Source organism: Delphinus delphis, chromosome 18 (assembly GCF_949987515.2).
Source record: "Delphinus delphis chromosome 18, mDelDel1.2, whole genome shotgun sequence".
Taxonomy (NCBI): domain Eukaryota; kingdom Metazoa; phylum Chordata; class Mammalia; order Artiodactyla; family Delphinidae; genus Delphinus; species Delphinus delphis.
The window spans coordinates 4,192,698-4,218,111 of NC_082700.1; the positions used below are offsets into that span (position 1 = coordinate 4,192,698).

Here is a 25,414-nt window from a genome sequence, read left to right on the forward strand (position 1 = left end):
AACCAACAGTGTCAACTGCATATATGCTGTGCCAGACCCTGTGACAGCAAGTATTTGTCACTTTTCCTTGAAGGTGTCCCTTCTCCTTTCTAACCTCTAACCCTCTTTGTATGCTCTGGTGCTTCTGTGCTCATCTTGTTTTGATCCTTCTTACCTTTCGTAAACGTGGGCATATTACTTTCAATTTGTATGCAATTGAAGTTATCAGTATAAAGTAGACAGTTATATCTCTAAGATCTTTGTTATAATCCTCATGTTAACCACAAAGCAAAAACCTACAGTTGATACACAAAAGGTAAAGAGAAGGGAATCAACACATGCCAGTGCAGAAAATCATTGATTCGTTAAGGAAGTCGGCAAGAGAGGTTGAAAGGAATATGGGAATTACCAGTAAGCCAGAAAACAGTTATTAAGGTGACATTAGTGAGTCCTTATCTATCAATAATTACTCTAAATGTGAATGGGTTAAAATCTCCAATCAAAAGACTTAGAGTAACTGAATAAACTAAAAAACAAGACCCAACTATATGTTGCCTATAAGAAACTCCCTTTAGTGTCAAGGGACACACATAGGCTCAAAGTGAAAGGATGGAGGGCTTCCCTGGTGGCGCAGTGGTTGAGAGTCCGCCTGCCAATGCAGGGGATACGGGTTCGTGCCCTGGTCCGGGAAGATCCCACATGCCGCGAAGCGGCTGGGCCCGTGAGCCATGGCTGCTGAGCCTGCGCATCTGGAGCCTGTGCTCCGCAACGGGAGAGGCCACAGCAGTGAGAGGCCCACGTACCACACACACACACACAAAAGTGAAAGGATGGAAAAAGATAGTCCATGCAAGTAGAAACCAAAAGAGAGCAGGAGTAGCTATACTTAAGTCAGATAAGACAGACTTTAACTCGAAACCTGTAGCAAGAGATTCTTTAAAAGCCAATGGTAAAGGGTTTATTTCACCAAGAGAATAATATAGCAATCATAAATATATACCCCCCAACATTGGAGCACCCAAATATATTAAGTATAAACTAACAGATACAAAGGGGGAAATATGATACAATATGGTAAGGGACTTCAGTAACCCACTTTCATCCAGGCAGAAATCAGTAAGGAAAGATTGGACTTGAACCATACTTTAGACCAAATGGACCTAACAGACATATATATATGTATATCACATTGCATCAAACAGCAGCAGAATATACATTGTTCTCAAGCACACATGGAACATTCTCCAGGATAGATCATATGTTAAGCTATAAAACAGGTATTAGCAACTACCACAAGGGTGTGACTCCCTCTCTGAACCTGCCTGTGTGTCTATCCACACGTATTGTACTTTTTCCTCCTAATAAACACTTTACTTGCTTCACTACAAAAAAAAAAAAAAAAAGGTTTTAGCAAATTTAGGAAGATTGAAATCATATCACCTGACTTTTCTGACCACAGTGGTATGAAACTAGAAATCAGTAACGGGAAGAAACCTGCAGAATTCACAGAATGTGGAAATTAACACACTCTTGAATAACCAACCAATGGGTCAGAGAAGAAACTGAAAAGGAGATAAGAAAATACGTTGAAACAAACACAACTGGAAATACAACATATCAAAACTTTTGGGATGTGTTAAAAACAGCTCTATGAAGGAAGTTTATAGTGATACACACCTACAATAAGAAACAAGAAAGATCTGAAATAAACAACCTCACTTTACACCTCAAGGAACTAGGAAAAGAACAAACTAAGCACAAAGTTAGCATAAAGAGGGAAATACCAAAGATCAATGCAGAAATAAATGAAATAGAGACTAGAAAGACGATAGAAAAGGTCAATGAAACTAAGCTGTTTTTTGAAAGATAAACAAAACTGACAAACCTTTAGCTAGACTAAGAAAATAAAGAGACAGGATTATTCAAATAATGTCAGAAATGAAAGACGAGATATTACAAACGGTACCACGGAAATACAAAGGATCATACGAGACTACTACGGACAATTATAAGCCAACAAATTGGATAACGTAGAAGAATGGACGAATTCTTAGAAACATACAACCTACCAAGACTGAATCATGAAGAAATAGAAAATCTGAAGAGACCAAAACGAGTAAGGAGATTGAATCGGTAATTGAAAACCTCCCAACACAGAAAAGCCCAGGACCAGATGGTTTCCTTATGGAATTCTGCTAAACATGTAAAGAAGAATTAACACCAGTTCTTCTCAAACTCTTTCAAAAAATTGAAGAGGAGAGGATCACTGTTAAATTTATTTTTTGAGGCCAACATACCCTGGTACTAAAGCCAGGTAAGGACACTACAAGAAAGAAAAACTACAGTTCAATATTTGATGAATATAGATGCAAAAATTTTCAACAAAATATTTGCAAACCCAAGTCAGCATTACATTAAAAGGTTTATGCATCATGATCAAATGGAATGTATCCCTGGCATGCAAAGACGCTTCATCACACGCAAATCAGTAAGTATGATACACCACGTTAATAGAATGAAAGATAAAAATCATATGATCATCTTAATAGATGCAGAAAAAGCATTAGACAAAATATAGCCTTTTTTTAATGATAAAAACTCTCAACAAAGTGGGTATAGAGGGAAAGTACCTCAAAATAATGAGTCATATATAACAAGCCCACAGCTAACATCATACTCAATGGTGAAAAGCTCCAAGCTGGTTTTTTTCCCCAAGTGGGAAATTAATTTTTCCCACTACCTTTACATTTTGGGATTAATCTAGTTCTGATAATTATGGGTACTTCCCTCCTTTCCTGTAGTCTTATTGTGCCTTTTCTCTTGGCTTCAAACCACTCAGAATGTTAATTTGTTAAATCATAGGTTTTATACACAATTAAAATTTTTTCACCTCTTTGCTCTCTTTCAGTTTTATACAATTGAAAGATTATAGATATGTGAATGCTACAAATAAAACTTGAACATTCAGGTGGTCTTTTGTTTTAAGGTATCAGACCTATTTTTTTGTTGTTCATAGAATATATGACAACAGCTTTAAATGAAAAGTTTTTGATAGCTTATATCTGCTCATTGCCAGATAAGTTGTTAGTTAGACACTGACAGGAGCAGAGTTTGAGAGTGTGTGTGTGTGTGTGTGTTTGTGTGTTTTAATGACAAGCAAAATAGTGTGTTAGCTCATGTAGATAGAGGAGGTGTGTTCATTCACGCGTGACCCATTTGCACTGTGGTGAAGCTGCCTGAGAGTATTTTAACTGGAAGCAATTTGTAAACGAGTTGGTAGCCACACTTTCAGAACAAACTGATAGAGCCTTGTGGGGAGATATTTTCTGGAATGACTGCCTGTGTTTGAGGTCCAGGTTTGCTGCTGTCTAGCCTTGTGACTTTGGATTCTCTGTCCTTGTATGTAAGATAGGATAATGATTGTAAGTTGTTGTGAGTCATTATTAAACACAACTCTTGCTGTATAAGGGATAATCTGTCATAGCTATGTAAACTGTATAATAACCATGGTACATTTTTTCTTCATGAAACACCTGTATAATTATTCTCATGTCTATTTGAGTGAAAATAGTACTATGGCCAGTTAGTAACGTAACTATTATACTAAAAAATTACTTTCTTCTTCCTCTTCCTCTGTGTATACATATACACACACGTATATTGGGATGTATATCTGTATATATCTCTCTGTATATATGGGTAAGTATACACGTATATATGTATACACTATATATGTATACATGTACACACATTTACACATGTATTTTAAATATATTTATGTACGTGCATAAATATTTATACAGAAAGCATGTATGCATCCTCTCTATACATAACTACATACATGCAAAACACATTTTATGTAAATTGTTCCAGATCATGTGAGGCATGGACTTTAACATGCGTTTATCTTAAGTGCTTAGTGTAGTACTTGGTATGTGGAAAGTGCTTGTTACGCATTGCCATCATCTCCTGGGAGTCCCACTCTTTGTCTCCCTGTCTGGAAGTCACATTTGTTGAATATACACTTGTGGAGAAATAGGCTTTCTGGTATTTGGGGAAGTTGGGGGCAGAGGTATGCTTCCCACTCCTGGGAAATGTCTCTGCTTCCTCTCCGCAGGTGACCTTGCTCCCAGAATTAGGAGAACACAGGGCTTATAAATCTACTAGTAGAGTGATTTTTTGCAGAATGGTATGAAAGTGCCAAATACAAAAGATTACTATTGATATTGCTGCAAGACTTAAGCTTCTCCAATCTGACCCGACCCCGGCCGGCAGCTAGTGCCCCCCCAGCCCTGCCCACTTGGAGATATACTGCATCTTTTCTTATTCTGTGCAGCCATCTCGTTTCTGGTGAGATGTTACATCCTTAGCTAATTACAGTGAGTCCCTGGCCAATTTTACCTTATGTGTGATTGAGGTGGGGCAGGGCTGGAAGGAAACGGGAGAAAGAGACAGGTTTCTTCTTTCCTGTGAAGCCCAGCACCTGTATCTGGGATTGTTCTTAGGCAGCCGGCTTGAGTTTATCACTCTTTAATTCCACTGCTGTTCACTTGTGTATTGAAAATAGCAAAATTTATAGTTTGGGTACTTGTTATTTGATTTTTGGATTATTGACAATAGCTTCCTAATTAACATTCTTGCCTCCAATCTTTTTTTTTTTAGATTTTGAGATTAATTCTGATTGAGGTTGACAATTCTTATTCATTATGGTATTCAACAAATATAAAGTATAACTGCATGGATTTAATACACTTTATAAAAAATTGAAATATAGTTGATATACAATATTATGTTAGTTTCAGGCGTATAACATAGTGATTCAACTTTTTTTTCTTTTTTTAACACCTTTATTGGAGTATAATTGCTTTACAATGGTGTGTTAGTTTCTGCTTTATAACAAAGTGAATCAGCTATACATATACATATATTCCCATATCTCCTCCCTCTTGCGTCTCCCTCCCACCCTCCCTATTCCACCCTTCTAGGTGGTCACAAACCACCTAGCTGATCTCCCTGTGCTATGTGCTTGCCTCCAATCTTGATCCTACTAGTGTGTGCTGATGTTGTGTGATTTTTAAGTCTAATCTAATCAGATCTTAATTTTATTGTGTTTAACATTGTCAAATATCTATGTAATTCTGTTGAAATTTTCATAAATTTTACATATCTTTGGCATTTGCCAAATTTAACTCTCCTCCCACCATAATTTTTTCCCCGTAATTTTAGGAAGTTTTATTTTTGTACTTGAGTAGTGATAGTTCCATTTAACTGATTGTTTTTGCTGTTTTTTGTACATGGAATTGAGTTGAAAATACTGCTCGATACATGGCATCCTGGCATTGTCAGTCTGTACAAGGCCCTACGTTTTTCTTTATTTTTCATCCTCTCATCTCTGTCCCATTCTCTTCTTCCATTATAATAGGCTCCCATTCTTATGAATTTAAAAGGTAGATTAAGGGAAAAACATTTATAGGGTACCTTAATAGCACATCAATCTTGAGTACTTATTCACAATAATACTTGGAGTACAACACGTTAATATTTAAGAAATGTTCAGGTGTATTCACATGCCCGATGTAATGCTACTTTTAAGAAGAAAATGTTTGGGGCCAAGTAGAAATAAATTAGGCAGATATGCGAAATAGCAGGGAAGACCAGTTATTAGGGAGGAAAATATTACACATTAATTTCTGTTTTCATTGTTGCTCATTTCTTCTAGCACGAATATTAAGGAGAAAAAGAATGATTATATGACCAGTGTCAAAATATAGTTCTTGAAGTCAGGATGCCTGATTATATAACTTTACTCTTTGTAGAGTTATGTTCAGAAAAATGACACTGGGAAGGTGATCTAAGAAAGATAGGTTGGTAGTTGTCTTTGATGGAAACCCCCTACATTTAGTGATATCTGATCATGTTACTGTAATCTTGTAACTAAACAGACAGAAAGGACCAGGAGTTTCTTTCCAGTTTCCAAGGTTAGAAATACTTTTTAAGCTCTGCATAGCTTTTTTTCCAAACAAGGTAAAGATGTGTTTGAAGCATGAGAGCTAACAAATTGAGCTTAAATCCCACAAGATAATGCAGAGGAGAGAGATTCATAGCTAGGTTTACAAGAAGCTTTGTAACTTCTTGGAGTTTGGCCTCTGGAGTTGCCAAGAGACTTGGAAGTACCTCCTGTTGGGTCTATCTTGCTCACTGGTGTATCTCAGGTACTATAGCTGTGCCGAGCACAGGAATGCCCCCAAATCAAGAATTAGTAGGTCTAATAATCTTTTAAATAAGCTTATGTCATTAACCAGCAAGTTAACTTGTGGATTTCATTTGTCAGAATGATCAAAAGAGCAAAACATGTTAACTACGACAAGGAATTTTAAGCAAAGTATAGCATGGCTAGTTAGAATGTGTTCTCTAAGAGCTGACCCGATGTAAATTAAAGGGACTGGTGTTTCAATTTGCTTTAATGCATTGTGACTTCATGTAAGGTAATTGGGCATCATGAATGTTACAGGCCACCGGAATGCACCTGTAGGAAAGTTTACTTGCCTGCTGCAGCAAGGGCAAGTGCACAACCTGGGAACCAGAGCAAGTGGGGCTTCGTCGGTAGGTTTGGGCTGAATGATTCTAAGGAGAGATTGGGAAGTAGACCAGCTCTGCATTGGATACTGTTGTGAGGTGGGGTCAGTTTGGTAATTGGGTATCTGAGTATTCTGTTCAGAGGTAGGCGGAATGAAGCAGAGCTGGGGACTCATTGGTAAGAGAGCAGTAATCACTCAAAAAAGGGCCATTTTAGTCATTTTGCCATTCTGGTGTGGCCTTGGGCAAAACTTTATTTCCTGTTTGCCTTTTCTACAGAGGCCTTGCTGCTAATCTGTTAGGGATATCACAATCTGCTTTTCAGTGGGGTTTATTTTCACTTTCTTAGTCCCTCTTTTTGGCCAGATTCAGCCATTTAGGATATTGTTCTGTGAAATCCAGATCTTCTCTGTGCTGGAATTCTGTTGATCAGGAGACTTCAGAGAGTCTCATCTACTGTTGGACTGCAGTCAGTTCTTTGTGACTACTTTTTGTTGTTGTGGGGTCAGTTATTGAATCATGCAAAGCAAAAATGGCTGTGCACATATAAGACTCTGGAGATCACATTTGAACTCTAGAACACTGACAAATGCTGAGAGATTACGGACAGTTTGTAGTCTACTTCTAAGCCAAGAGCCAAGGTCCCAAGTGTGGTTTTGGTGTAGACAGAAACTTTCCTAGGTTTGACATCAGAGGGGCTGTCTGTCTTATTTACTATTTTAGTTTACCATTTTATGGACTTCCCTGGTGGTGCAGTGGTTAAGAATCTGCCTGCCAATGCAGGGGACGTGGGTTCAAGCCCCGGTCTGGGAAGATCCCACATGCTGCGGAACAGCTAAGCCCGTGCACCACAACTACTGAGCCTGCGCTCTAGAGCCTTCAAGCCACACTACTGAAGTCTGCGCGTCACAACTACTGAAGCCCATGCACCTAGAGCCCGCGTGCCGAAGAGTAGCCCCTGCTCGCCACAGCTAGAGAAAGCCTGCGAGCAGCAACAAAGACCCAGTGCAGCCAAAAAGAAATAAAAAACAAAACAAAACAAAAGAAAGAGTTGCTTAGTAGTTGAGTGTAATTGCCCAAGAACTAGAGTGAGCTGAGTTGCACCCAAAAGAAAGTGGCTACAATCTCAACAGTTGGCTTGTTTGCATATTTTAGTGAAATCCTGAGCAAATTGCAGCCAGGTATGAGACTCATACAAGGAGTGACTGGGGATGCAAAGAGCAATATTATAGGTATCATTGTTAGAGATAACAAGTATCTGTTAAAAATTCAGAAATTTAAAGCAGCAGAGAGGAAGGGAAGAGCTGGCGGTGCGGGAAGGTGGGGAAAGCATGCAGATTAAAGCCTGACTGTCTTTGGTTCTGGCCATTTAGATTTTGTTCCGTAAGCCCTGGGGGCGGAAGCTCTCTCTCTCATGCTGCTTGATCCAAAGGTCTTGGGTATAAGCTTTCTCATTCTAAGACCATCTTCTGGACGATTCTTAGCAATCCTCAATTTGGGGTCTCTGGCTGGACAGTCTTCCAGTAACTTGAGGAAGTGTTGTGTTGTTGTAATTGAGAGCTATGGATCCAAGGAGTTTTACTGCAGAATATGGCAAGGTCATTTCCATGGGGGTTCAAGTACAGTCTTTCCCTAATGATGCTTCAAAAATAGCCAAACACCTAATCCGAGCGCATGTAGAGCTGATTAAGTGTCTGGCAAGGGAAGATAGTTGTTTACATCAGTGATAAGGTTGAACAGTTCTGGAAAATTATTTTGTTAACCAGAATAATTATGTCACATAATTATCATTTCTTTTCTGTGATGGAAATAATTAAGATATAGTCTCTTAGCAACTTTGAAGTTTGTAATACGGTATTGTTGTATATAATCACTGTGCTGTGCAGTAGATCTCCGGGATTAGAGCTCTAGGATTTTTTATCTTCTTATTGCAAGTTTTACTCTTAAACAACATCTCCTCAGTCCCCCAGCCCCCAGCCCCTGGTAACCACTATTCTACTTTATGTATTTACGAGAGACTGCACATATAAGTGATATGCATGCAGTATTTGTCCTTGTCTGTCTGACTTGTCTCACCTAGCATAATGCCTTCAAGGTCTACCCATGATCCATGTTACCACAAATGGCAGGATTTCCTTCTTTCTCGTGGCTGAATAATATTGACCCTTTTTAAGTGGCCGTTACCCATCTTCACTGGAAGCTTGTAAAATCTACTGCTTGTCTCCACTTTTCTGAAATGCCTAAATATTGTCTTGATGTGCATCTGTTTTAATTCATTTGTGATAGGAACTCACTGAACCCTTCCAGGTTTACAAATCCTGTCCTTCAGTTTGGGGAGTTTCCTTGAATTACCTTGTAAGTTTTCTTCCTCTCTTTTCTCTGTTCTTTTTTTCTGAAACTCCTAATTATTTGTGTGTTGGATTTCATGGACTGGTTCTCTAGTTCCCCTATTTTTATTTCACATTTCTCTAACTTTGTTTTATTGCTCTGTTTTCTAGGCTCTCTCTTCAGTTTATCTTCTACCCAGCCAGTTCTGCTTCCAGATGGATCTTGTCCTCTCAAGTCTCTGCTTTGGAGGATTTGGCTCTGCAAATCTAATTGGTTCTCAGCTTTCTTTGCTATCAGCTTCTTATTTGGTTTTCTTGGATCCTTGTCATCAGCTACTGTTCTACTGTTTGTCCACTTACATTCTAGTTTCCAAATTTTTATGCTATCTTCTCTCTCATTTTTCATCCTTATGGGTTTATGTCTTTAAAATTTTTTCTTTGCCATAGTCTTAGTAGGGTGTTAGGAGGGGAGTGAAATTTGATATGTGTTCAGTACTCTATTTTACCAAAACACTACTCATTTTTTTTTAACCACTCCTTTATAGCCATTTTATATTTTTGACTTCCCCTCCCATCTGTTAAAGGCAAGTGTTCATCATGGCTGCGCTCTCTTCTTTTTGGTCTTCTCACATGACACACTTTCTCTCAACTTTGTTTATTTATTTTTAAATGTGATGTTTTCTTGTCATACTCATTTGTTTTGTACACTCCTTGAAGTGAAGTATACATATTCTGCACCCTTTGGAGAGAGCTGGCATGAAAGTCCCCCTCCCACCCTACCTCTGTCTGTTTCTGAGGTAGGCAAACCTCAGGGCTGTCCATGTGTTTCCATGATTTTAAGCTGCTGCCGGTCTTTGCTGTTCTCTGAGCATGCCAGATCCTGTCTGTGCTTCTGTATTTTTATACATGCTTTTCCCACTCCCTGGGATGCCTCATATAACTACTGATTTCTTTTCCCAGCCCCTCGTTCCTTTCCTGACAAACTTCTTAAGTCTTAAGAATCTCTGCTTAAGTAGACTCTTTCTGAAGCTTTCTTTCATCTTCCTTCAACCCTTCAAGGTATAGTTAGTTGATCATTCCCTCTGTTTATGGTACTATTATATAGAGCACTGTACTGCAGTTATCACTGATACAATCTGACTACTTCGACTGGATCATGACTGAACGTAGGGAACGAATCTTTTTCCTCTCCAGGGTGCCTTTTTACAAAAAAGTGTTGTGTGCATGGCTAGAGAGATAAGTGTGCTCTGTAAACCAGAAAGCACTATTATGTTATGATGGTAATTATTATTAGGTGATTTTTAAGAGGCAGTTGCATTTTTGATAATCACATCTTTTCCAAGTTTTTTTGTTCTCCCATTTTACCTTTCTTTCTGATAACTTACTTTTATAAAATATAAAACATTAACTACTTGGGATGGGGGAGAGAACTGATTGCAGATTAGAATTTTTTAGCTCATTTTGAAGACATTTTCACATGGCTGTCTTTAACAAAGAGAAAGTCCGGGGGGTGTTGTCAAGGAGGTGAGGTAGTCTCTGGTTTAATTTATTTCCTTCCCCACCGTTCTCTCTCTCTTTCCTTAGAAGGCTCAAGTCTAGGAAGTTATCCTCAACAGTAGATATAACAGAACCTGTTACACTCCTGGGTTGACCATCTGGTTAAATCAGTACCATGCACATGAACTGTCTAATCTCTAACAGATTTATTCTGATCCCAATTTCATTTTATTTTTGTGTCACCCTCTTTAATGTCTCCTTTAATTCTTTCAGAAATCGTTCAGACTTGGTGAACATTAAGTACAGATATTCTTAGTGTATTTTTAACATAATGTGTGCCCATGGTGCTTTACAGGAAAGTACTTGTAAATCTGATTGTCGTAAAACAAATCTTTTTTCAGAAAAATAATGTAATTGTGATTTGTTTTTACAACTAAGGATGTGGTGTAAATATGTTATAAAAGGAAAGATAAAGTTACATAAACTTTATGGATAACTTAAAATGATAAAGTATTAAACTTACTGATTTTATAAGGAGTTACTCATCTGTTCAGTCAAACCTTAACTCCGGCTCTATCACTCTGCCCTTACTTTTAGTTTTTTTTTTTTTTTTTTTTTTTTGCAGTACGCGGGCCTCTCACTGTTGTGGTCTCTCCCGTTGCGGAGCACAGGCTCCGGATGTGCAGGCTCAGCGGCCGTGGCTCACGGGCCCAGCCGCTCCGCGACACGTGGGATCCTCCTGGACCGGGGCACGAACCCGTATCCCCTGCATCAGCAGGCGGACTCTTAACCACTGCGCCACCAGGGAAGCCCCCTTACTTTTAGTATTTGACCTCATTTCCAACATCAGAAAAATAATGAAAGCCATCAAAATGAGAACTCCCCTGACTTTTTGCCTCTGAACCAACTTCTTTGCACCGGTATCTATCCTTTCCTCCCTCCTTTGTCTTCCTGTTAACAGTGGAAGACACATTTCTCCTTCTCGCTCTGAATCTAATCTCTCCCCAGCATTTCAGTCTTTGCTCTTCTCGTTTTTCCCTCTCATCTCCTTTTCTCTGGGTTCTTCCTTTCAGTACTTAACATAATCAAGCCTCTTACATCTTAAAAAAAATTCTTTAACCTTGTGTATTCCTCCAGCTGCTGCCTTATTTTATCACCTTCAAAGAATTACCTACTTTTATTGTCTCAGTTAACTTATGCCCCCTTCATTCCCCAGCCTTCTGCAGTATCTGCCAGACGTCACTGCGACTATTTTTGCCTAGTCCAGTGTCCCCTGGTGACTTGATCGTTGCTAAATTCAGTGGACACTGCTCGCTCCTCACCTCACTAGACTTCTCGGCGGCTTTGGATACTGTTTACTGTTCTGCCCTTTTTGGAAAATCCTTTTCTTACCAGTCCTGCTCTTTGGTCTCGCCTCATGTACTCTCCTGGCTTGGTTGACAGTGTGCATATGCTGACATCTTCAGCTTTCTCTTGAGCTTTAGACGTGCTCATTCAGCTTGCCATCCCCACGTAGGTGTCTCACAGGTACCAGACTCAGCCTGCGCACAGTGGAGCCATCATCCTCCTGTTCCCTTGGACCTTTTCCTCCTGCTGTGTTTCCTGTTCCGGGGGATGATGTTGTGTTGGCCTGTTCCCTGGGGCAGGAGTCATTATGTCTGACCTCATCTCCTTCCTCATTCCCAGGGTTCTGTCCTTTGTGCTGCTGGTCTGCCTTCCGTCGCTCCAGTCTGTCCCCTTGGCAGCAGCCAGCATCATCTCCCACCTGAGTAGTTTGGACACTGTGGACTTGGCTGGTCTCTCGGTTTCCTGTCTTTATTTACTGCCCCCCAACATTTAAAAGGCCGCCAAAGCAGAGGAGGATTGATATTCTCCTGTTTAAAAATTGTTAACGGAGCGTCTCCTCTTGTTCTTGGAGTATAAAAAGACTTTTATGATCTGGTTCCTAACTGTATCCCCATCCTCATCTCCCGTTGTTTAATGTATGTTCTTCAAGTGCTTTTCCCTCACCTCATGTGCCCTCACACTTTGTTCCCCTCTTAACACACACACACACACACACACACACACACACACACACACACACACACAGCACAGTTTTCAAAGTGCGATCTGAGAAGCTCTAGGTGTCCTCAAAATCCTTTCAGAGGGTTGGCAAGGTCAACACTGTTTTCATAACAGTGCTATGTTATATGCCTTTCTTCATGCTGATTCTCGCGAGTGTACAGTGGGTTTTTCTCAAAGGTGACGTGACACGTGATGATGCCATTGCTCTGGTGGATAATGGATATGTGCTTTCGTAGGTTGTGTTTTTTAAGAGTTCCCATTTTTCAATTCTAAGAGGGTTAATATTGATAGAACAAACAGAACCTCTTCAGGGTCCTCAGAGGCATCTAAGAGAGTAAAAGGGTCCTGAGTCCAGAAAGTCTGAGGACTGCCATTTGGGCCTCAGTGAGATGGGATTTCCTCTGAGAAGGCTTTGCCTGGGTCTCCAGGCAAAAGAGTGACTTTTGGGTAGCTCTGCGGTTCGTACTTGCTCTGTCACAGCATTATCATATTGTCTTGTGGTGGGTTAGTCATCTCTCACCGCCAGTAGCCACAGAAAGCTCCATAAAGGAAGGAATTCCCTTGTATCCCCAGGACTTAGCACAGTTCTGGAGACACAGTAAGTGCTCAGTAAACATATGTCGAGTGAATCCCTTTGAAGGTATTTGGGGATATGAACTATATAACATGTTTTAAATCATAACCATTTTGTACTTTATGAATGATGCATTCATTTCTTAATTTTTTTGACACCCCAATATCCAAATGGGCTTTAAGAGACCGTGTTTTATATATGCACGCACACGCGCGCGTGCGCGCGCGCGCACACACACACACACACACACACACAGGAAGTGTATACATATTAGAGCAGAAAGAACCTATTATTGGAAGTCAGGAGCTTCATTTCTGAATCTTTCTCTTCTGCAAATAACCATAGAGCCTTGGACAAGTCTTTTTATTCCTTGGAATCTAACTTTCCTCATCAAGTAATGGGATTGGAATAGATTACCTGAAGTTTCTCCCATATGAAATTATGTGATTATATGTGAAAGGTGTCGAAGTGTATGTGATTTATATTTATTTTTTATTTTATTAAAAATGCACATACATTTAGATTTATCTGTATATTAAAATAACTTTGTTTTTACAGGAAAGATGATAAAGACTATGCTTTAAAACAAATAGAAGGAACCGGGATCTCTATGTCGGCATGTAGAGAAATAGCAGTAAGTGAAGCTCTTTTTATCATCGTTACTGTCAGCTGATTTATGGGTGTCATCTATATAGGTCTCTGAATTGTATTTGTCACATACACACATTAATTGAAAGTTGAGAAATATTTTTCATATCTACTATCTATAGCAAAATATATTTGTTTTTTAAAGAGAAGTAAAGGTGGCATGTAGTTCTAGTAAAAATTTCTATGTAAATTCACGTATTTGGGGTTAAGTAAATCTCAGTTGTTTATGTAACTATATATTTTTCCAAAAAATGTCACTAAATAGTTAAGGATCCAGTTATTATTATTTCATTGAGTGCAATAAAATTGTTTATTATGTTATATGTTAATTCATATAAAGTTAATATTTCTATTTTAATAAGATGAGATTAATGTCGTTACTTATGAACTTAAAATGAGATTATTTGATTTTCATTGTATCTGTCTGTTCATTTGAATAAGTAAAATTATATACCCCCCCTTTTTGGAGGCATACCATTGCCATATGGTAATTAGAATCTCAATTTGATTCTGAAGGAAAATATTCTTCATGTTAATGCATTATTAAATAATTATTCTTACATTTAAAGTGAGTATTCTCTGAGACTTTACTTCAGCTTTTACTATTGTGAAACTATGGGTCCAAACTTGTCTTTTCTGTCTTTAATCAGAATATTCTAGAATATATATTGTAATAATCTTTACTTTTATTGCTTTCAGCCCTCTGTCTACACAGATATAGGCTGTTGCGACCTGGAGGTATTAATTTAAATAATATTACTCTTTTAACAGATTCTATACCACTGGGTTTTCAACTAAGAGTCATTTATTGTGTATCATGTTGACAGGAACTAGACCAAGAAGAAGTAAACATAGAACACGTAGAGCAAGTCAGGATCCCTGGCCTTAAGCGTTTGCACACTGATGAGGAAAGGCTTATAATTCTTCTAATAATAGGAATGGTGTGCCGAACACTGTGGTAGCAGGGAATAGAGAGTGGGAAAAGGGTATATGTATCTAAACTAGAGAATCAAGGAAGGTTTCAGAGTTTGGAGGACACGTAAGAATTACCTCGATGAGGGAAGAATAGGAGTGAGATGGAGGGCATTCTTCACGAAAGGTATGCTGTATTGGAAATTATATTTCATTTCATTGATAAAATTCTTATACTCTTGTATCTTGAGGCAAGATATCTGTACATTAACTGTCAGTTCTGCAGTCGCTTTTAAAGAATTAAAATCTGTTGAACTATGGTCAGTGATGTTGGGCATCATGATAGGGATGACCTTTAGAGGGGCAGGGAGGAACCAGAGGGGAGACAAGAGGGAGCTTTCAGGGTGCTATTCTGTTTCTTGGTTTTGCTTTGGGTCTGGTCATGTGGGTTTCACATGTGAAAACTCACTGAGCTGTTCATGTGCTTTCCTCTGTCTTTATTATTCTTCAGCAAAAAGTTTTAACATCAGACAAAACTCCATTCATTTCAGGAACAGACATTCTTAGCTTTTTATCTATTTTGATAACTGTAAATGCAGTTAAGCACAATAAGGAGTATGAAAGCTTATTTTTAACGTACTTGATTGTGGTTCTTCAACCTAAGGTGAGCAGAAATTTTTAATTTTGATGAAGTCTCATTTACTAGTGTTTTCCTTTTATGACTATTGTTTTCTGTGTCTGGCTGAAGAAATCTTTATCTACTCACTAATTGTGAAGATGTTTCCCTTTGTTTTCTTCTAAAGCCTTACAATTTTAGCTTTACTTCTAAGTCTATGATCTGTTCACTTCATTTCTGTTTGTAGTCTGATGTAATGTTTGAGCATCTCCTCCCCTCACCCCATGTGAATGTACAATTGTAGCATCATTTTTTGAAAAGATTCTTTCCCATTGAATTCCTTTGGCATCTTTGTAAACAATTAAATGACTGTAAGTGTTGGACTATTTCTGGGCTCTATTCTGTTCCATTGATCGCTTTGTCTATCCTCAGCCAATACCAGATAACTCTACGTTACATACAGCAAGACTTGAAGTGAAGTGGTATAATGCCACCAGCTTTATTTTTTGTTGCAGGATTGTTTGGGCTATTTTAGGTCCTTTGCATTAGCATGTACATTGTTGAATTGGCTAGTAATTTTTATTTCTAAAAAATGCCTGCTAACATTATGGTTTGCATCAATTCAGGGAGAATTGAATCTTAATAATATTGAAACTTCTAAGCCATGAAAGTATGTGTTCCTTTCATGGCTTAGACAGACATACTTTTCCATTTTTTAAGGTTTTTAAAAAATTTCTCCCAACAATGTTTATAGTTTTTTAGTGTGGAGGCTTTACACACTTGTTAAATTCATTCCTAAGGATTTTATGTTTTCTGACATTATTATACATGGGATTATTTTTAAAATTTTGTTTTCCACTTGTTTGCTTCTGTATTTGCTTCTGTATTCAGAATTGATTTTTTAAAAATATATACATTATATTTCTAAATTCACTGGTAGGTTTGGTGATGTCTTTGGGATTTTCTACATAAGTAATTGTGTCATCTATGAATAGGAATAGTCTTACTTCTTTCTCTCTTTATGCTTTTGATTTTTTTCTTTTGCATTGGCTAGAGCCTCTCAGAAGATGTTGAATGGTGGTGAGAGCAGGCATCTTACTTGTTCCCAGTCTTGGGGGAAAGTGTTTTCAGTGTTTCACCATCAAGTTAAATGCTAGCTATAAGTTTTTTATAGATACCATCAGTCAGGCTTAGGAAGTTCCCTTCTATTTTTTGTAAATGGTAATGAATTTTATCAAATGCTTTTTTTCTACATGTCCTGAAATGACTATATAGTTCTTCTCTTATTCTGTTATATTGGTAGACTACATTGATTAATTTTCTAACATTTATCCAGTTTTGCAGTTTTGCAATAATCCCTGCTTGGTTATATATCACTTGATTTGATTTACTAATGTGTTGCTGAGGAGTTTTAGGTCTTTTGAAGAACGTTAGCCTGTGATTATCGTGCTTGTAATGTTTTTGTCTTTGGTATCGAAGTTGTGCTGTCCTCACGGAACAAGTTAGGCAGCCTTTCTTCATCCTCTGCATTCTGACAGAGTTTCTGTATGGCTGCAGTTATTCTTCCTTGAATGTTGGACAGAATTCACCGACCAATATTATTTCCCTAATAGATATAGAGCTCTTCACATTTAATATTTGGTCTTGTGTATGATAAGTCCTATTTTTTATGTAATTTGTTCATTTTGTTTGTTACTGAATTTATTGGCACAAAGTTGCTAATAATATTCTTATTATCTTTTCACAAATGTGGCTCCTATAGTGGTGTCCCTGTTTCATTGTGGACTTGTGTTCTCTGTCTATACCATTGATTTTTGCTCTTATCTTTATTATTTCTTCTACTTACTTTTAGCCTGCATTTCTTTTTTATCTTCTTCTTCTTTTTTAAAATATTTATTTATTTATTTAGACTGCACCAGGTCTTAGTGGCGGCACGTGGGATCTTCGCTGTGGCATGCTTAGCTGCGGCATGCAGACTCTTAGTTGCGGCATGCGGACTTCTTAGTTGTGGCATGCGTACTTCTCAGATGTGGCATGGACTCTTAGTTGCGGCATGAATGTGGGATCTAGTTCCCTGGCCAGGGATCGAACCCAGGCCCCCTGCATTGGGAGCGTGGATTCTTACCCGCTGGACCACCAGGGAAGTCCCTCTTTTTTATCTTCTTAAGGTGGACCGTTAGGTCATTGATTTTTAAAAACAGTTCTTTTCTAATATAAGCAATTAAAACTATAAATTTGCCTCCAAGTAGTGTTTCACTTGCATTCCACAAATTTTGTCACATTGTATTATTATTATCATTTAGTACAAAATAATTTCCATTTTCTTTGTATTTTTTTTCTTTTATTCATGGATTATTTAGAAATATATTGTTTAATTTTTAAATATGTGAGGCTTTCCAGATAATTTATTATTGTCAACTACTAATTTTTTTCTGTTGCGGTCAGAGAAAAGAGACTATATTTTAGCAATATATACTGAAATATTTATAGATGAAATCATATGTCTGAGATTCACTTCAAAATAATTCAGGGTGGGGTGGGAGGAGCAGATATGAATATCAATAAAATGAGAGAGGCTGTGAGTGGATGATGATACATGGGGATGGTTCTATTTTACTATTCTATTTACTTTTGAAAATTTTTCTATAATAAAAATTCAAAAGGAAAAAGGATCCCATCTGTCTGACAAGTCTTCTCAGACCTCACATTTATTATGGAAGTCCATTGTCTGAGAAGTCTGGTTTCCCCACCAGTCACCTCCATTATTCTCTTACGATCTACACCCAGTTTGTTCCTTTCATAGCATTTATTACAAATTATAATTACAAGGAGTTTCTTTTTATTTTTAGTTAACTTATTTTCTGTTTGTGGTCCTACCTCTGCGTGACTGGAATGCATTTCTTCACCAGTGTGTGCTAGCTCTGACGCATAGTCTTTTGTTTAGTAAATAATTGTAAAAGGGAGGGAAGAAGGAGAGAACTCCGAGACTTTCTACTGAAGTGAAGAGCTCTGCATGTCTTCATCCTCACTGTATTCTAAGAGGCCTGCTCTGTATTTCCAGAGCTTCCTGGGAGTCATGATCCCTTTAGCTTAGTGGTGTTCAGAACTCTTCAGTGGGCTCTCGGTGTACCAAGGGGCTGCCTTGTAGTTCAGCTGCTGTTAAAGCTCGCATCTGCTTTAACCTAGGCACCTCAGGTTTTTTACATTTTTCTTTAATTAATTTGCAAGAATTCAATTGAAGAAAAGTTTCCACAGCTTAAAAAAAAACAAATAATTTTGGAATAATTTTACTGATGCTTTTATAGTAATTTCAACTCAACTCTCATACTTAGGGCATACATTTAGAATTTATTATTTTTGCTATATTGTAAAATTTTAATATTAGAAATCAATGTTATTTTGAGAATATTAGAGGTTTTCTTACCTATTTCTCACTCACCATGTAAGTGGTATTTATTGACAAGATAGTTTTAAATGCTATTTATTTTTTATTTGTACTTTTAGAGTTCAGATTAAGGGTGATATTGTGTGGCATTAATTAGAATGAATTAAGTTTATGACGAATGATGTTTTAAAACATTTGTATTTTTACCAGTGATCTTAGTACTCAGGAAATTATAAGATTTTATTCCCAGTAGAATTAGGAAAACTTAGGTGGTTTCTGTGATGAAACCATTGTATAAATTTATTTAAACCTTTTTCCGTTAAACATTTTTGGACATAAAATTTTCAAAAAGGCAAAAACATCTTATACAGTGCCAAGAAGAGGCATCTGCAGCCCATGGGCTCTGTGTGGGGTGCTGAAGCCCATCAGGTATGAAAACTGCTCGCCACCCCCAGTGTCGGAGCACCCGCCTCACGGGGTTCCATGGAGCACTTAAGACCCTTTCCGGGTTACCTGAGCTCCCATTCTGGCTTTACCACTCAACTGGCTTGTAGGACCCAAAGCAGGTGATGTAATTTCCCCGTGTTGTAGTTTCCTCTTTGTAAAATGAGAATAATAGTTATCTCATAGGGTTTTAGTGTGTGAGGAGCGTAGGTCACTTCTGGGACACAGTAAACTCTGGGTGCACGTTAGTTCCTCAGTCAATGCCAGTTAGCACTGCTGCAGCCACAGCACGCGAACTGCCTGCTCACTTGAACTTGTCTGCTGCCAGATGACTTCAGCGGAAGGTCTCAGCACATTTTATATCCCGGCACCTAGTGCAGCATCTGCCGCAGGGCCTGGCATGTGGCAGGCATTAGCTCTGCTAAATGTAGCCCAGCTTCCTGGTCTTTTGGAAGTGCTTCAGTGTAAATATTTACTTAGAGGCATTTCGCCACTGAGACTCTCAGCTCCATCTCCAATCCCGCAGAGACCCATCTCCCAGCATAGCGTGTTGTACTTACTCAGTAGTAATAGCTATTTACTGTACTAGTTTGCCAAGGCTGCCATAACAAAATACTGCAGACTGGGTGGCTTAAACAACAGGAACTTATTTTCTTACTGTTGGAGGCTGTTGATCCAAGATCAGGGTGCCTGCAGAGTTGTTTCTTGTGAGGCCTCTCTCCTTGGTTTGCAAGTGGCCACCCTCTTGTGGCGTCTTCATGTGGTCATCTCTCTGTGCGTCTAATCTCCTTTTCTTGTAAGCTCACCATTCAGATTGGATTAGGGCTCATCCTACTGACCTGTTTTTAACTTAATTGCCTCTTTAAAGGCCTTATCTCCAAATAGAATCATTCTGAAGTTCCGGGGGTTAGGGCTTCAACACAAGAATTTTGGGAGGACAACCCATAACACTTACCATTACTTACTACCATAGTAATAGCACTTACTATTAAAATCATTGCCCTCAAAGACTTAATATTTGACTAATCAGATTTTTTAAAAATAAAAGTGGATTGATTTTTTGATGAAAGCATTGATCTTAGCCCACAGTTTAGAAGCCAAAGGGTGTGTTGTATGATGCCCTTTAGTTGGTGTATTTTCTTTATTCGTGAACTCAGTTATTCATGTCTTTACCAGGTATTTAATGAGCACGTACCAGGCAGTGTGCTAGAAACTAGCAGTACGGTGCTGAGCTAGACACAGTGCCTACCATTGTCCAGTTCATAACCTAGTATATATTTAAAATATCTGTGTCTCTGGATGATAAGAATTACTCCCCCTGGGTGTTAGGTCTTGGGACGTGTTGTTGTTAGACCAAATTACTGGCTCTGTATTTTAGAAATTAATTAATTTTAAAAGCATTTGAATCCTGATTCTAGCCACTACCTAGGAATGTGACCTTGAGCAAATTATTTAATCCCCTTACACCACCATTTCCTCTTTGTAAAGTAAGAGTATAAATATTTCATAGGGTAATTCCTGATTAAGTGAGATGGCGCATGTTGTATGCTTAGCCCCATACTTGGCGCCTAGGAAGAGCTTAATAAAATGGTTGCTGCTGTTTCCTTTTTAATACAAGAGCTAAACCTCATCTTGGAGGTGAGATGGAGGTGACATCTAAGAATAGCTTTATATGTAGGTTTCTAATCATTGGAGAGAGCTTTTGCCAAAGCTTTGGAGTTTGTTTGTTATAATTTCTACCCTGCTGATTTCCAGAAAGGATTTGAAATAGCTGCCCAGCTGAGAAGTGTGTTCCAGTTGTGAGGTAATGGAGAAAACCCTGACCCAGAACTGACGTGCACTTAGGGCCAGGTCCACTCTTCCAGCCAGCTGGCTGAGCTTGGGCGACCGTGAAGTCCAGGCTTTCCCGTATCACATTCTTTGCCTTGTTTATTAATTAGCAAATGGTCAGTTTTAGATATTGACCTTAAGTTTCTGAGAACTTGTGTATATCTCTGGAGTTTCATAAGTTGTAAATTATATTCTAAAAGCAGAAATATATAACTTGAATTTAATCTTGCTCCTGAATAAAATAACCATCACTTTCCAGAGAGTAATCATTAATATAAATGACTTAATATATAGTCCATTCATAGTCTTTCCTTTGCTGAATTCATTTCAGAGCCCCTAATATATTGTTAACATTACATTTACCTTGATACTTGTTTTGGTGAAGAGTGTTCTTAGAAAAGGTACTAAAGTCCTAAGTTCTAAAACTTTGACTTTCTTACATGTCTGTCATGTATTTGGAACACATTTGCAAGGCACTAAGTCAGTTCTAACTGATAGAGACAGAATATCAGGCTTCATGAGAAGTTTTTTCTTGTCATTGTTGCTGTTGTATTTGTTTTTGCATGGTGGGGTGGGAATGCTTTTTAACTTACGGATCATTAGTGCCACTTGGGTTATTAAATGGAGATAAAATAAGGAGATGAAAGATTTTAAATAGAAGAATGTCTTTCTAGGAGATGAGAAAGGTTAATAAACCCATGCAAATGTGTTCTACTTGCAAGTTTCTGTCTGTATAAGCTCTTTATTATTTCGTGAAAAGTTTACAAAATTTTATTCAACTTTCCTTTGTAATTTATAGAAAAAATAGGTACTGTATCTCACAGAGTTACAGATCTTAGTTCTTATCTGATATTTGGTGGCGATGAATTTTGTATTTTCTATTGTTGCTGTTACAGTTGTCCCTTTGCATCCATGGATTCAACCAACCATGGATAGGAAATATTGGGGGGGGGGGATTTCCAGAACGTTCCAAAAAGCAAAATTTGAATTTACCATGCTCCAGCAACTAATTACATAGCATTTACATTGTAATAGATATTATAAGTAATCTGAAGATGATTTAAAGTATAAGGGACTTGAGCATTGGGGGATTTTGGTACCCTCCTAGGGCAGGGTGGGGTTGAGGGGTGATCCTGGAATCAGTCCCCCTCAAATATTGAGGGACGACTGTAGATAGTTTTTTAAAATAATTACAAGCTACAGATTTGTTTTAAGTTTAATTTTTTTTGTTTTAAGTTTAATTTTTTTTTAATTTGATTTGTTTTGTGATGTCAAAACATAGGCAACTAGTAGAATGGGAGAAAATATTTGTAAATCATATATCTGCTAAGGGATTAATATCTAGACTATGTAAAGAATTACAACTCAATAGCAACAACAAAAAACCCAATTCAAAAATAGGCAGAGAGGGTTTCTCTGGTGGCACAGTGGTTAAGAATCCACACAGTCTGAGCCCTGGTCCGGGAAGATCCCACACGCCGCGTGCAACTAAGCCCATGAGCCACAACTACTGAGCCTATACTCTAGAGCCCGCATATTAGACATTAGGCAGGAGACTTGAATAGACACTTCTCCAAAGAAGATATACCTGTAAGCACATGAAAAGATGCTTATCATTAGTCATTAGGGAATTGCATATCAAAAGCACAGCAAGATACCACATCATACCTATTAGGATGTGACTATTACAAAAAGAAAATTTAAAAAGGTAAATAAAAGTTGGTGAGGGTGTGGAGAAATTGGAATTCGCATGCATTGCTGACGGGAATGTAAATGGTAGAACTGCTGTGAAAACCAGTTTGGTGGTTCCTCGAAAAGTTAAGCATAGAATTATCATATGATCTAGCAATTCCACTCCTAGGTATTTACCCAGAGAATTGAAAGCAGGGCCTCGGGTACCTGTACACCAATGTTCATAGCAGCATTATTCACAGTAGCCAAAACGAGGAAACAACCAGTGTCCATTAGCTGATGAATGAATAAACAAAATGTGGTATATAAATGGAATGGAATGTATTGGGTTGGCCCAAAAGTTTGTTCAGTTTTCCCGTAAGACAGCTCTAGTAACACTGAGTTGTCTTTAACTTCATTAGAATCAATTTTGTTAGATTGTATTGTGACAGCTGTCATATTAGTGTGCATTTAAAAAAAAACATCAAAATTGGTGAGTTTTTGTGTAGCCTTTTAATATTGAAGATGGAGGAAAAAAGCAACATTTTTGGCACATTATGCTTTATCATTTCAAGAAAGGTAAAAACACAACTGAAACGAAGAAAAGATTTGTGCAGTGTATGGAGAAGGTTCTGTGACTGATTGAGCGTGTCAAAAGTGGTTTGCGAAGTTTTGTGCTGGAGGTTTCTTTCTGGACAATGCTCCACAGTCGGGTAGACCAGTTGAAGTTGATAGCGGCCAAATCGAGAACTTAATTGAGAACAATCAACGTTACATCACTTGGGAGATAGCTGACATACTCAAAATATCCAAATCAAGCGTTGAAAATCATTTGCACCAGCTTGGTTGTGTGAATCGCTTTGATGTTTGGGTTCCGCATAAGTTAAAGAGAATAAAACCTTCTTGAAGGTATTTCTGCATACGATTCTCTACTCACATGTAGTGAAAACGTTCCATTTTTAAAACGAATGGTGACGGGTGATTAAAAGTGGATACTGGGGCTTCCCTGGTGGCGCAGTGGTTGAGAGTCCGCCTGCCGATGCGGGGGACACGGGTTCGTGCCCCGGTCCGGGAAGATCCCATGTGCCGCGGAGCGGCTGGGCCCGTGAGCCACGGCCACTGAGCCTGCGCGTCTGGAGCCTGTGCTCCACAACGGGAGGGGCCACAGCAGTGAGAGGCCCGCGTACTGCAAAAAAAAAAAAAAAAAAAAGTGGATACTGTACAGTAATGTGGAATGGAAGAGATCGTGGGGCAAGCGAAATGAACCATCACCAACCACACCAAAGGCTGGTCTTCATCCAAAGAAGGTTGTTTATATGGTGGGATTGCAAGGTAGTCCTCTATTATGAGTTCCTTCTGGAAAACCCAACGATTAATTCCAACAAGTACTGCTCCCAGTTAGACCAACTGAAAGCAGCACTTGACGAAAAGCTTCCAGAATTAGTCAACAAAATGCATGATCTTCCATCACGATAACGCAAAAACCACATGTTTCTTTGATGACCAGGCAAAAACTGTTACAGCTTAGCTGGGAAGTTCTGATTCATCCGCTGTATTCACCAGACGTTACACCTTCGGATTTCCATTTATTTCGGTCTTTACAAAATTCTCTTAATGGAAAAAATTTCCATTCCCTGGAAGACTGTAAAAGGTACCTGGAACAGTTCTTTGCTCAAAAAGATAAAAAGTTTTGGGAAGATGGAATTATGAAGTTGCCTGAAAAATTGCAGAAGTAGTGGAGCAAAACGGTGAATACGTTGTTCAGTAAAGTTCTTGGTGAAATTGAAAAATGTGTCTTTAATTTATACTTAAAAGCCGAAGGAACTTTTTGGCCAACCCAATATTTGGCCATTAAAAAGCTATGAAATTCTGATGCATGCAACAACATGGATAAACCTTAAAGACGTTATGCTAAGTGAAATAAACCAGACACAAAAGGGCAAATACTGTATGATTCTACTTATATAAGGTACCTAGAATAGGCAAATTCATAGAGACAGAAAGTAGAATAGAGGTTACCAGGGGCTGAGGGGGAGAGGAAAGTGGGGAGTTATTGTTTAATGGGTACAGAGTTTCTGTTTAGGATAATGAAACAGTTCTAAAATGGATAGTGGGGACGGTTGCACAACATTGTGAGTGTACTTATGCTTCTGAATTGAAAATGGTTAAAATGGTGATTTTTTTATGTTATGTATATATTTTACCATAATAAAAACATTAAAACAAAACAAAAAAAGAAACCAACTAAACAATAGCAACCATACAGACAGATTTACACAGTTATATCTTTTCAGTATCTTTTCTCCACTGATTTTTACTCATTTTTATGGGCATCTCAAAATTGTATGGGTACTTATTAGAATTTTGGGATTGATTGCCATTAGGTTTGTATTGCCTTTGAATTACAAATGGTATGGGGTTTTTAATGCTATTTTTATGGCAAAGATTTTTAATGAATCTCCTTTGTTTTGCAGTTACTTCGAGAGCTTAAGCATCCAAATGTCATCTCTCTTCAGAAGGTGTTTCTGTCTCATGCTGATAGGAAAGTATGGCTTCTGTTTGACTACGCTGAACATGACCTCTGGGTAAGGTGAATTGTTGGTGGACATGGAGCCATGGTTTCAGTTGGGGATTAAGAGGGACTGACTGAAAACAATTTTGGGAGCTCATCTTCGTATGAGATTTACATTTTTTTTTTTTTTTTGCGGTACGTGGGCCTCTCACTGTTGTGGCCTCTCCCTTTGCGGAGCACAGGCTCCACACGCGCAGGCACAACGGCCATGGCTCATGGGCCCAGCCGCTCCGTGACATGTGGGATTTTCCCGGACCGGGGCACGAACCCGTGTCCCCTGCATCGGCAGGTGGACTCTCAACCACTGTGTCACCAG

General features: G+C 38.4%; 1 protein-coding gene across 3 annotated transcripts in view; it reads left to right on the plus strand.

The window, feature by feature from the left end:
• The window catches only part of CDK8 (cyclin dependent kinase 8), a 105,607-nt gene that overhangs the window by 38,954 nt on the left and 41,239 nt on the right, over positions 1-25,414 (plus strand). For all 3 annotated transcript variants that reach the window (XM_059995815.1, XM_059995816.1, XM_059995817.1), the window contains exons 2-3: positions 13,579-13,654; positions 25,001-25,111. In XM_059995815.1, the coding sequence (XP_059851798.1) occupies positions 13,579-13,654; positions 25,001-25,111 (187 nt within the window). The remainder of the gene's footprint in view (positions 1-13,578; positions 13,655-25,000; positions 25,112-25,414) is intronic.